We start from the raw sequence: 13,308 nt of genomic DNA on the forward strand, positions 1-13,308 counted from the left end.
AACGAAGGCAAAGCTTGAGAGCCGTGTCAAATGCTCTTTTAATCCCCACTAATACCAGTTGGCGTATACCAGGATCGGAAGGACCCGACTGAGCACGTGCAATGATGTGATCAAGTTGAAGCCACTAAATGAGCAGTAAACAAGTCATTTCTCTCCAAGCAGCGTCATATGGTCTGACAGTGGTAGACGACGACATCGACAAAACGACGGCGAAAGGCTGAACCGAGTTCGCCGACAGTGCCGATAACACGGGTGAAAAGATAGCAACGCAGCCATGACAGAGAAGTTGTTATATAGCAACCCGCTGTCTTCGGCCTCTGCCGTCGCTGACTGGATCGCCGAGGGGCCTGTCCAAGCCTCCAGCGCTGAAGATGCAGTGGAGCTTGCATCCTCCGGAGGAGAAAATGACCACTTCACCTTTTGGTGCCCCGAGACTTTTGGGGACCGCATACGCGTAACCTGGGAGTTCTCACCTATTGGTGAGCCAGGACTTGCGATGCTCTTCTTTGGAGCGGCATCCGTCAATGGAGGCGGCATCTTCGACGAGCGCCTCAAACCGCGAACTGGCGCATACCCGCAGTATCACTCCAGCGATATACGAACACTCCATGTGTCCTATTTCCGACGCCGCTGGGAAGGTGAGCGGGCGTTTCACACCTGCAATCTGCGCAAGTCTCCGGGCTTTCATCTGGTTGCTCAGGGAGCTGATCCGCTTCCCCCTGTCGTGGATGCTCGTGGTGCTTTCTACCGCATTGAGCTGGTAAAGGATGGCCCCAAAGTGAGCTTCAGCATCGACGACCTACCACTCTTTTCTTGGACAGACGATGGTACCACTGGACCTGTCGTCGGTGGGGGCTGCATTGGTTTTCGTCAAATGGCCCCTCTAGTGGCAAGGTACCGGAATCTTGAGGTACGAGAGCTCGCAGCATCCGAGTGAGAGCGATATGGCTTCATGGGCTATCAGATTAACAGATTAAATGTACAATATTGCCTTTTCTAGTATTTAATGAAAGACATAGGCGATACTGTGAAATAATCATCGAGCCGAAGTGTTTAAAAAAGTCCAACAGCCCTCCAACAAACTGAGTCTGAACAACTCGTACTAAATGCACCTATTTCTTAAGGAAAGTCTAGGTATCCCCGAATCGAAGACCCTGGCCGAATATCGTGATCTAAGTATTTGGAAATCACATCCTGCGAGGTACTACCCAATACCCGACCAAGGCAGTTGTGTCGGGTAACACATCACAGCCAAGGCCCATTAATACCTTCACTTTCAGGCACTTTCTCCTTTTTCCTGTTTCTCAACGTCCATCATTCTACCAGGCCACTTGGCAATGAAGGCACATAGGCACGAGATTGCAAAAAGTGCAAGGCCAAGAGCCCAGGCCCCACGCAACCCATTAACAAAAGCGAGTCTCACGCCTCTCAAGGTGTTTCCACTAAATGCATCTTGAATTCCGCCAGCGCCAACGATGAGTACTTTATGAGGGTTAACGCCGGGCGCGTATGGAGGTAGTCGTTTGAGCAGCAAGTTGTTCATGATGGAATCCGTGGCCGCGATGATCAAAGCAGCTGAGTAGAACTGGGTGACTTCGAGGACGGTATCGTGTCAGTATCAGATGTCGCGGCTCGTACCGTCAAGACGAATATACTCACCACACACAGTTGACAAAGCCACCGACTTGTCTTCCAAGGCACTCAGAGCACCTGCAACGATAACTGGTACCTGAATGACAAGGCCAACACCAATCCCAAACAGGATCTGATATCCTATCACAACTCCCAAGCTAGTATGGAGGCCAAATGTGTACATGAGTCCAGCGCCGACTGTCGCAATAATCGTACCGGCGATGAGGAAAGGCTGGAAAAATGCCAAGTTTGCCTATGGCAACGGACGATACCAAAGAAGCAACAGCTGGCCAAGTCTTGGCAGTTGGTCGTTTTTATTGAGTGCGAATGGAGATCAAGGAATTTGAGGTCAGAAGTAGGATAGCTTACAGGTTGCCAGGATTAGGGGAATAGTCCGTATTCCACTGTCCATTGGTGATAACCCATTGATTGCTTGAAAATATATGGGGACATTGTAGACCAAACCGAAATACGCACCATATAGACTGGTTTCTCGCGTCAGTGGCGATGACGGCCGATGGACATAGAGACTTACAAGAAAATAACAGCACAGACAGTGCCGATTCCCCGGAATCGCACTATTCGAAATATTACCAATGCCCTGTCCTTTTGATACCACTCGTTCAACGCAAACGATGTTGTCAGAAGAATCCAGCCCACCAATAGACCAATGACTGTTGCCGATTTCCAAGACTCGCTGATACCTGCCCATTGCAGCGCAAGAAAGTAACAAAGTAAGCCTGCCACAAATAGTACGAGGCCTAGGATATCAAAAGAAAGCAGTATCTCTCTAAGCGGTGTTTTAACGGGTAATTTGGCATGAGCCGGCGTCCGGAAGAAGATGAATATAGCTGCCATGGTGATACCGCCAATCGGTAGATTGATATAAAAGCACCATCGCCAGGTCGAAGATTGCGTGAAGACGCCTCCTACAAGCGGGCCAATGACGCTGGAGATACTGAAGGTGCTCTCCACCAAGCCGATGATTACAGGCACCGTCTCTGGTGGCACTATAAAAGAAGCGATGGCGTAGCTGCCGAGGGATGAACCGGAACCACCAGCACCTTGAACGGCGCGCCCATCAATGAACGCAGGACTGTTGGGTGCCAAGGCACAAATAAGACTGCCAGCCTCGAAGACCAAGATTGAGATCAGAAAAACGGCGCGCAAAGAGAAGTATTTATATGCCTTGCCCCAAACAGATTGGGTGGCGGCCACTGTCAGGAAGAAAGCGGATCCATACCATCCTACATCGGCGAGGGAGTTGAACTCGGTTGTGATCTGTGGGACGGCTGTTGCTATGATGTTCTTTGACAAAAGTAAGAATAAATTCGAACATAATTATATACAGGGGAGGTAGATACGACTTACAATATCCAGAGCAGTCTAGAAGTGTTGTTAGAAAAATAGAGTGAAACGGATGGTATTGCAGATTCACCTACCAAAAAAGCGCTGAGAAGAAGGGCCAAGACTCCTCGAAGGCTGTGGTTCGTTTGAGGATATCGATATAGCAGTTGGTCGCTGGTATGGTTGATAATGCTGCACTTTGCGACAAAAGGCTCACATCAAATACCTCTCCTGATGTCCCGATGCCACCTTCTCCATGCCCACCTATGAGTGTACTGGCGGATACCGCATCGATCCTCTCTTTGTCCAATCGGTCAGTAGAGACAGGAACAGTGACTTTCTTTGGTCTTCCCATTTGTCTCAAGGGGCTGTATATACATGAAAGACCCTTTTCAACGCAGCGCGTGCACGCTGGTTTGTCTTGGCTACATTTGACTTTGATATTTTGGCAAATGTCACACGAGGCTCGAAGTCTCGCGGAAACTCCAGAAGCAGCCGATGCCAGGGGCCGCTAAGACTACCCGATGCTGCCATGACTATGCGCCAGTAGTCGTTTGCAGATCAATTCATTATTGTAAAGCATTACTGAAGACTCTTAGTTCAAAGAGTGCATGCTAGTGATGCAAATCAAGTGTGTTAAAGAACGAGTTTCGTACGCTGACAAATCGATGTCATGGCTTTGTACTTTGGGTATCTACGTCTTACTTACAGCGACGTCTGAGCGACACCCAACTACGTCCGTAAGGTATGTTAAATTCCTATGTGACGGCTTACGTACATCAGCATCGGATGCTTCAAAGTTGAATTGGACTTTTCCATCTTCATTCCTTAAACACAGTTTCCCAATTCAGTATTGTAGTAGTATCTAATACTTCTCGATTAATCTTTGAAAACAACGTAACAGTATCGAAACCAGAGAGTACTCGACCAAATCGGTGGTGGTTCAGGGTGCTGATTGGACTGTCACTTCACCGCCTTCCGTTCCGGTCTCCCGCCGCGTCCCCGCGGTCGGCGGGAGCGGCAGAAAAATTATCTAGGATCTTTCCCCACTATCGCATCAACCGGGCGGAGGCTATGATCAATGATATCTGTCTCATCGGACCTCATCCGCCATTGAGACGTTCAGACTTAGTCTCATCGGCTTAATCGTGAGACACCGAACTCATCACGCACAAGACCGCCTAGCATGAGTCCCAGCGCTCCCGTAGTTGGCCTCCTCGGCGGCGGTCAGCTCGGCCGCATGCTGTGCGAAGCTGCCGCGCCGCTCGACATCCAGATCGCCATCCTGGACGCTGAGAACGCGCCGGCCAAGCAGATCAACAGCCACAAGAAGCACGGCACGGGATCCTTCAAGGACGCCGCCAAGATCAGGGAGCTGGCCTCGCACTGCGATGTGCTCACGGTGGAGATTGAGCACATCGACACGGAGGTGCTTGAGGAGATTGACAGCCAGGGTGTGCAGGTCCGTGCTGCGGACGGCACTACTGCCACCAAGAAGGTCGCCATCCACCCGTCGTGGAAGACGCTCAGATTAATCCAGAACAAGTATGAACAGAAGGAGTACCTTGGCAAACAAGGTATTCCTATCACCGAGCAGATTGCTATTGAGTCCGGTGATGCGATGCTTGCTTCCATGAAGGAGGCATCTAAGAAGTTTGGCTTCCCCTGGATGTTGAAGTCTCGAAAAGACTCATATGACGGTCGCGGAAACCTCAAAATCTCAAGCGAGGCAGACCTCGAGACCGCAGTCAAAGAGTTTGGCAACTTACTCTGCTATGCTGAGAAGTGGGTCCCGTTCGAGTTAGAGCTGGCTGTCATGGTCATTCGTACGGAGAATGATCAGGGCAAGACAAAACGAGTGATTCCATACCCGGCTGTTGAGACGATACACGAAGACAATATTTGCTCCAAGGTTTTCATGCCACCCAGAAATGTTTCTGCCGAAGTGTGCAAGCGGGCACAGCAGGTTGCATGTAGTGTAGTAGAGAGGCTGTGGGGACGAGGTGTCTTCGCTGTTGAGATGTTCTTGACCAAGGACGGCAAAGTTTTGGTCAACGAGATTGCACCAAGGCCACACAACAGTGGACATTACACAATAGAGGCCGTGCCATATATGTAAGCATCCGTTTGTTTCCGTTTTGCAAGTCGCGGTTAGGGGCAGCTACTGACATATCAACAGGTCTCAATACAAAGCGCAACTCGTTTCAATATTAGACGAGCCCCTACCACAGGAGCTGGAGCCCCATGTATCATCCAGCATCATGGTGAACATCCTAGGAGGCGCCAATTCCGACTCCCACATTCCTTTGGTTGAGAAAGCCAAGTCTATGTACAGCAGCAAGGTGGCTGTCTACCCACACCTCTACGGCAAGGAGTCCAAGCCGGGTCGCAAAATTGGCCACATCACTGTCACCGGCTTTGTATCCATCGCAGAGCTAGAGAAGTTTGCACAGCCCCTCATTGACATCGCGGATGAGATCAAGGAGGAGAGACATCGTGCCTCCAGCAAGGCTCTCCGTCCCCAGCAAGCGCCCAAGGCAGCCGCAGCACCAAAGGACAAGCCTCTGGTCCTTGTAACCATGGGTTCTGATTCTGACCTTCCTATTCTCAAGGCTGGTATTGATATCCTCAACCAGTTTGGCGTCCCATGGGAGGTCGATATCACTTCGGCTCATAGGACGCCGGGCAAGATGGCACAGGTCGCAACTGATGCCGCCGGTCGGGGCATCAAAGTCATTATCGCAGCTGCGGGTGGCGCGGCGCATCTAGCGGGCATGGCCTCAGCACATACGCCATTGCCAGTCATTGGTGTGCCGGTCAAGGCGACCCATCTAGACGGCATGGATTCACTGCTATCAACTGTGCAGATGCCGGTAAGTTAACCATTTCGTCCAAGACAACGCATTTGCGGGAGAAGCTCACTAACTCGAAACAGAGAGGTGTGCCGACTGCCACAGTGGCAATCAACAACTCGACCAATGCTGCTCTTCTGGCAATCAGAATATTGGGAGCGTTCATGCCGGAGCTTCAAGAGAAGATGAAGAATTACCAGCTTGAGATGGAGACTCAGGTCAAAGACAAGGCCAATCTGCTTAGAGAGATTGGCGTGGATGCATACTTGGCGAAGTTGGGCAAGAAATGATGAGACGGCAGAAGTCCCGAGGCATATAAAGAGCATTCATGTACAACAATTGATACCATAACTTAGACATGCATGACAATTTTCAAAGAGCCAACACTATCTACCCTGAGCCAGGCAGTGCAGGTATTCAGAGGCATATGACTTATCATAACAAATTGAATGGCTATAACCTCTTCAGGCTGTTGGTCTGAAGCGTGAGGAGCCTCATGATTACCGAGGCTTTCGTGAAAGTGGTGATAGGTTGTGGGGACCGCCAAAATGCACAATCCAGGAACAAGTAGGCAGCCGGATGCAACTAGACCAACGGTGCCTAGCGTATCTGTTAGGCCGTTGCACAGGCCTCGAGCCACTGTCAAATCAGCGGCCGAGGGTTGCGACATGCGACCCCGCTAGGGATCGTGGCTCAGCCGCTCCAGGCTCCTTTTCCAGGATTCAAGCTTTTTCTGGCGCCAACGTGCCAATTTGCCGCCTTCAAGATTGTGCCCAGGGTCTTTGCAGCTGTGCCGCAGGAAATGGCCAGAGGAGCCTAGTAATACCAGTAAAACACGAGAACCGATAGTGCAGTGGTGTTGGTGTTGGTGTTGGTGGAGGGGTCCAGGTGCGAGGTGCCAGGCTGCCATCGTCACTTTCTCTCTCTCTCCCCTTTTCGAATAAAAGATCCGACTTCGCACTCTTTGACCCTTCCAATTGTCGTTTCACTCTTCTTCCACTTCGATCAGCTCCAAATCTTTGAATAAGTTAAGCCGGCATCTTGAGGAACACCTCGAGTATCGTCACGAATTTCCCACCGGCTTCCGACAACACCAACCCGAGCTTGCTCCTCCTCCTATTCAACCACCACGACAACCTCACTTCACGCACGCACACAAGATGTCCTGCGGCTATCCCACCCCCGGCTGCCTACCGCAAGCCAACTTCCCCCGTCCCACCGACCGTCGCGCCGGCGGCCGCCCGGAGCCCACCAACGCGACCATTGCCAACGGGCGCATCCACCGCCGCCGCACCTACTTCAGCCCCGGCCTGCACCGCGCCTCCGCCGTCCTGCAGAACCCGCTGTCCATCCGCTTCCGCGAGCTCTGCCTGCTCGTCTTCCTCCTCTTCGCCCTCTACAAGGGCGCCCTCCCCGCCCGCCGCATCTACGGCATGGTCGCCGTCGACCCCGTCGACACCCTCTGCCGCCGCCTCAGCCTCGCCGGCTGTGGATATAGGATCTTGTGGCTGGCACTATGGAGTTTGTGGCGATGGGCTGGTGATGTTGTTCCCTGGGCGTTCGTGTGTGCTGTTGTCATATTCGGTGGGGAGGAGGTTCTAGCGTCGTTTCGGAGGAAGAGCTCGAAATAAATGAAGATGATCCCTGGATAAAGCATGCAGAAACACGGAGTTACCATGGCGAATTTGATCATGGAGCGAATCTCATTCTACACCAGTCAATACCGTGACTAGCAGCTCGTTCTAAGGGACATCTCCCCGTAACGATGAGATTAGCTGCTTCGGAGTTGGAGGAGTTAAACATGGCGCAAAGCGACCTCTTTTGAATCTATGGCATTACATTAGACTTGGCTGCTCATTCTAATGATTAATCGTCTTGGATCCCGCCTCAAACACCTTGCTTAAGCATGTGCCATTCTTCATTCAGTATGATAGTCCGACTCCATCCTATAACATATCGTCTGCACAAAAGAGCTTGTCGATGTTGCATAAAATGGCCCTTGGCCCCCCAAAAAAACACAGACGTAAAAGCAAAAGAAAACCACTAGGTATATGCACTACCCATCAACAAATACCGCTTCTCATGCCAGTACAGTTACTGTGGTCGTGACCCAGACCACAGGCTCTTCGTTTCCATTTGCGGATTGTTGCTCACCATTGGCCTCGCCAGCTCCAGTCTGAGCCTTCACCAGGTCCTCCAGCAAACCAGGTTGAACATCTTCGACACCGATTGAAGCTAGCTTCGCGATGACTTCGTTGATGACATCCATTGATGTGGAGCTCTGTAGGGCAGAAAGGGCTTCTGTGGCCATGGCGAAGTTCACGTCGTGGGCCAGGCTTGTGCTCGCGCCAATCATCCACGTGCTAGGGGTGAACCAGCCCTCACCCAGTACATGAGTGACGGTGACAGTGGGCAAATCACCAACAAATGCATTGGCTTGCGGTGTGCTCACCGAGGACGTGATGGTACCTGTGAGTGGTGATGTTGTGGTTGCAGACACGGAAAGACTCTCCGTGGGCATGCCCAAAGCACCACCCAAAAGAGGAAAGCTTGGCGCGGGCAGTGCTCCCAAAAGAGACCCGACAACGGGGAAGATTGAGGCTATCTGCTTGAGTAATCGGTCTGCTGGGTTCACCTTTCTGGCAGGTGGGTTGTGGGCCGAAGCAGTTGCCGTGTATGCCAAGTTGATCTCCATCGATGTTGGCGGCATGCTGACATAGGCCCCAAGGGTATGTGTTCCCAAGGTGCCATTGTCCGCAACAATCAGTTCGTTCTGATCAAAGGCATGGAGAATTTGGCATGCTGTATTTCCTACAGCTGTGACCGCTTGCTTGGCCACCCTCTCAACCCCTTGCATGAAGTTGAGTCCGACCACCAAAGCTGGATCTCCTCCGGGGAAAAACTTCATCATTCCCGGACCAGCCCGTCCAAGGAATGGGCCCATCGCTGAGAGAACTCCAGTTCCATTGCGTGGGACAGCGGCGCTTGTGGAGTTCCCTCTCGGATTTCCGTTCACCCATGTACTCAGTTTGTCTTGGCAATGTTGCTTCCCGCTACCTGGCGGAGGATACTCGCATATCCACGTCATATTGTCCAAGAGAGGGCCTACAGTGGTATTCTGGAGGTTGCAAGGCGTATCGCCGAATATCATAGTTGGCGAATTCAGGGTCGACTTCAGATAAGCATCTACTGACACCTCTACGGTGAAGTTGGCTGGAGCTGCTGAGTTGGCCGCCAATTGTCTCCTCGAGAAGGGGGACTCTCCGGCATATGTTGGCGAGTTTGATACACCAGCTGCTTGTAGTTGTTGCCAGAAGTTTTCAATGTTGACGCTAGATACGGAATTGCAATCATCAGTGAAGAGCTTTATGCCACTGGTATCAAACACGACAGACTGAGCTCCAGGAAGAGACAGGCCTAACTGGCCGGCCACCGACTGATTCGGTGACAGATCAAGGGTATATGCAGAACCGTTGGTTATTGACCCAATGTAAGAAGGAGAGGTGGCGTTGTTTGCAAAGTAAAGAAAAACTGGCCGGCTGAAGTCTGTATCGTTCTCTTGGTTTATAGATACCGCGAGCATTTCGAGAGATGCAGTCGGCATCGGCAAGGTGAAGCATGAAGTAGGTGAGCTAGGTGCTTCGACAGTCACTCCGGTGACAGCAACATCCCCAACAGTAATTGTCGGGTACACAGCGATTGCGTTCGACGCTGTAAGACCGGTTCCCGTTGTCGAGTTAGGGGCCAAGTTCGAGAACGAAGCAGACGTAGAAAATGTCAAGGCCGAGAACGGTGTGAGTACAAGAGACGAGCTTATGTTGACAAAAGTTGGGAGAACAGTGTCTGGTCCGACCAGGGATGCCGATACGCTGGAAGAGGCGGTGGCGTTCCAGTATGGCACAGAGTCTGTGGCGGAAGACAGGCTCGTAGGAGTAGTCAGGGGCTGAGAGGACGCAGAGCTCAAGTTCGATGGTAGCACTGTGAACAGGGGTGGGTTTGAGGAGGCGGCCACGCTCGGTGAATTGGAGGTCGGAGCCATTGGTGGCAACTTGGCGGCCGACTCGGTGGTCGGGAAAGTTACAGGGCCCGGGATTGGTGTTGGCGGGACAAATAGAGACTATTTTGTCAGAAGAAATCTCTTGGTGACTTCAAAATAGACGAGACTTACTGAAGAGCTAGACAATCCGCAGTTGCAGGCAGTATACAGGGTCTGGTAGACGACGACGGTAGATTGCTGTAGGCTGCTTTGGCCTTCCACCAAACCAGCAAGCAGGAGATGGAAGAGCAGATGAAGGAGCATCCTCGGCGTCGGCAAAGCCATGGATTGTCGATTTCCGTGCATTTCTTTGCCGGCTTGCAGCTCCGACAGCTACCAAGACAAATCCTTCCCGGCCAAACGGAGCTGTGACGGTAAGCCAAAAGGGGCTGTATGACTCGGGAGAAGACAAAGAAACGAGCGGACGACGCAGCAGTCTGAGCAAGATTACGCTGGTTCTGACAGAACGATGTTGTAGTTGTAGTTCAAGGATGTCAAATAGACAGGTAGGTAGACAGCCCGAAGAATTTTGCAAGGGCGATCCATTTATCCAACCAGCACATCATGCGGTCGAGAGGCAATTGCGTGTCTGTAGCTCCTTCTCCTACGCAGCCAGCGCATAGAGAATTTGCTTGTTAGCCTGCGCGGAAGGTACGATGGCCGGAGTAACGTCTGCTTGCTTGAATGGGGCATCACGAAAGACTCTAAGGTAGGCAAGCGGATTTTGATCTTGTCGTGAAATTGCACGCTGAAGAACGAGTTATTCTCATAGCTGCTATGCTTACAAGAGAAGTTGACATGCATCACTCGAGCTCGGTCCTTCATCGTCACTCTCGAAAGTACTGAAAATAAAATTAGCTTTCATTTTCCTCCCTTTCAAATATTTTACACTTATCGTACCATCTCCGTGCCTGATGCAGATGTCATTCTGCTCGCGAAACAAGAAATTTTCTTTTTGAGTTTTATCAGAATGTCAAACCACCGATGGAGTTGCAGGCAACATCTTATTCTTGAGGGTTGTCTTCAGGAAGAGGTTTTGGACGGAATATGGCATTCAATCAATGTATAAAAAAAGAAGTCGAGTTAAATCAATTCTAATGTGCACGACAGTGCAGACGGAGACCATGTGCAAATCACAATCAAGCACAGTAAAACCATCATTAGTAGTCTTGATAATTGAAGAACATATCTAGATAGGTAGGCATGAAGGCTACTTAAGCTTGTAAGCTCTTCTTAGATCATCGTGTAGGTGCCAGCCAATTTAATGTACTTGTTTGCAAGCTGATTGGTCGAAAAGGTTCAATACCAAAACACTGACACCGGCAACTTCCCAACCCGACCACAAGCCGGATGCACTAAGAAATGTTTGCGATAAGGCTTATCAGGTCAGCACGTGATGTCTTTTCCTGCGCTAAATGCTAGGGTTTCCCAAACCCACATTGAATTTTGCTGCCAGCGAATTTTTGATCATCGACAACGACCTTGATCACGGCACCAGTTCACCACCCAGAACTACACCTTTCACACAGACGCAATGGCCAAGATCTCGTAAGTTCTCCTTCTTTCGAACGGCTGTGCAATTTTCTGCGTTTTGGAGGAGCTGCGCGGGAGCTGGAGGGGGTTTGAACTTGGAGGGGCGACAGTTCCGACGACGATGAGCCGGTTGCGATAGCAAATTTCTTCAACGAACGACGTTCGTTTTTCTCCAGTCTCTATACACTCGACTGCGCACCACTGCGTTCCTCCGATACCTACGTCACGAGAAAAAGGCAGCTTCAGGAGCGGTTGGGGTTCAATTGAAGACGGGATTGCTGACAGGCCTCTCTCTACAGACGTGGTGCCCCCGGTGGCAAGCTCAAGATGACCCTGGGTCTCCCAGTGTACGTTTCCCCGCTCGATCACCGGCGATCTCTCAGCTCGCGATGCGTCCGAGGCGATTTCGGCGAAGTTTTGGGTACGAGGGATGCTAATAGTGAGATCACAGCGGTGCCATCATGAACTGCGCAGACAACTCCGGCGCACGAAACCTCTACATCATCTCCGTCAAGGGTATCGGTGCGCGACTGAACAGACTGCCGGCTGGTGGTGTTGGTGACATGGTTATGGCCACCGTCAAGAAGGGCAAGCCCGAGCTCCGAAAGAAGGTCCACCCCGCCGTCATCGTCCGCCAGTCCAAGCCCTGGAAGCGTACCGACGGTGTTTTCCTGTACTTTGAGGACAACGCTGGTGTCGTAAGTGCTGTTTTTCTCTTAAGAGGTGCCCGGGAAGTTGGAGTGAAGAGAAGCCATGAATGTACGGGGCGGTGCATGGATTCGAAATGGAAGAGCAGCGGGGGTTCGATTCTTCGACCATTGCCCAGGTGCTAACACAATGATTTTACAGATCGTCAACCCCAAGGGTGAGATGAAGGGCTCTGCCATCACCGGACCCGTCGGCAAGGAGGCTGCTGAGCTCTGGCCCGTGAGTTCCCCCAAACCTTTGTTCGACCGACTCAGAATACTGATCTGACTGTCTGTAGCGTATTGCCAGCAACTCTGGTGTCGTTATGTAAAGAGTTGGCGGGTGTATGTGTGGCGGAATAAATTGGACAAGCTTCGACGTGCGACAGGTGTCTTGCGACAGAGGACGAACAGCGCGCCTTTGGACGAACCTCGAGCTGGGGATGATGACAAAAGGGAGGCTTGGCTGGATTGACGGCTTTGCATTTCGGCTGGGCGTGTTACGGCTTTCATACCAATGGCATGATATACAGGAATCAAGATCCCTTTTAAACGGCGCTTAATGCCGTGCACCAAAACCATTCCATGTCTTCAAAAGTTGTGACCAAATAATGCTGATGTGCGACAACACATTGAAATCTGCGCATAATATTCTCGGGTATGCTACACTTAGGTACATGTGTTGATGGGATAGCGTTGTGTAGCTTCTAAGGGTGCATATTGTCTTGGGCACGTTTAAGACTTCTGCATCAAGCCAAGCCAATGAACGTGTGAGACCGGAATCGAGTCCTGATATGCCCAAAGATTTGTCGAGCCGCCGAAGTCTTGTGACACAAAATGCTGTGCTACATTGGGGGTTGCCCGAAACAGTAATATACAACTAGTTACCCTGACTTATAATCCAAGGAGATCGGACAAGTCAGGTGTTGATCATCGATTTGGCAACCGTCAACAACTTCGACATTATTCATGGTCTCTACTGGATCGGATGTATACTTGTGATGTGTCTTGTGCCTGAAGCTTGAAAATATCAACATCTTATCACTTTAATGGCCTGATCACAAATGTATGACAGGAAGGTAAAATAATGCAACGAAACCGCTCAGTGTCAGCCAGCTGTAAAAGCTTTCATGACTGCATCAGCAGTGTACCTGAAAGTTTAAATCATGATGTTTAATTGATTCACACCCTGGATTCAAAGCAAGGACCTAAAAGTCTAAAA

General features: G+C 50.9%; 3 protein-coding genes across 3 annotated transcripts; all 3 read left to right on the forward strand.

Annotated features, from left to right (window-relative positions):
• Positions 1-4,165: 4,165 nt before the first annotated feature.
• Positions 4,166-6,121, forward strand: UCRPA7_8298 (putative phosphoribosylaminoimidazole carboxylase protein; the record flags this gene model as incomplete). Its single annotated transcript, XM_007920815.1, has 3 exons — positions 4,166-5,094; positions 5,159-5,852; positions 5,915-6,121. 3 exons carry the CDS (start codon positions 4,166-4,168, stop codon positions 6,119-6,121), a joined length of 1,830 nt encoding a protein of 609 aa, XP_007919006.1.
• Positions 6,122-6,991: 870 nt separating this feature from the next.
• On the forward strand, positions 6,992-7,462 carry UCRPA7_8299 (hypothetical protein; the record flags this gene model as incomplete). The annotated part of the gene is made up of 1 exon (XM_007920816.1): positions 6,992-7,462. One exon carries the CDS (start codon positions 6,992-6,994, stop codon positions 7,460-7,462), a length of 471 nt encoding a protein of 156 aa, XP_007919007.1.
• Positions 7,463-11,401: 3,939 nt separating this feature from the next.
• On the forward strand, positions 11,402-12,418 carry UCRPA7_8300 (putative 60s ribosomal protein l23 protein; the record flags this gene model as incomplete). The annotated part of the gene is made up of 5 exons (XM_007920817.1): positions 11,402-11,415; positions 11,700-11,747; positions 11,852-12,098; positions 12,250-12,327; positions 12,386-12,418. The coding sequence occupies 5 exons, from the start codon at positions 11,402-11,404 to the stop codon at positions 12,416-12,418; spliced, it is 420 nt and encodes a 139-aa protein (XP_007919008.1).
• Between the last annotated feature and the right edge of the window lie 890 nt (positions 12,419-13,308).

This window comes from Phaeoacremonium minimum, assembly GCF_000392275.1.
Source record: "Phaeoacremonium minimum UCRPA7 unplaced genomic scaffold PA7_03_scaffold_583, whole genome shotgun sequence".
NCBI classification, from domain to species: domain Eukaryota; kingdom Fungi; phylum Ascomycota; class Sordariomycetes; order Togniniales; family Togniniaceae; genus Phaeoacremonium; species Phaeoacremonium minimum.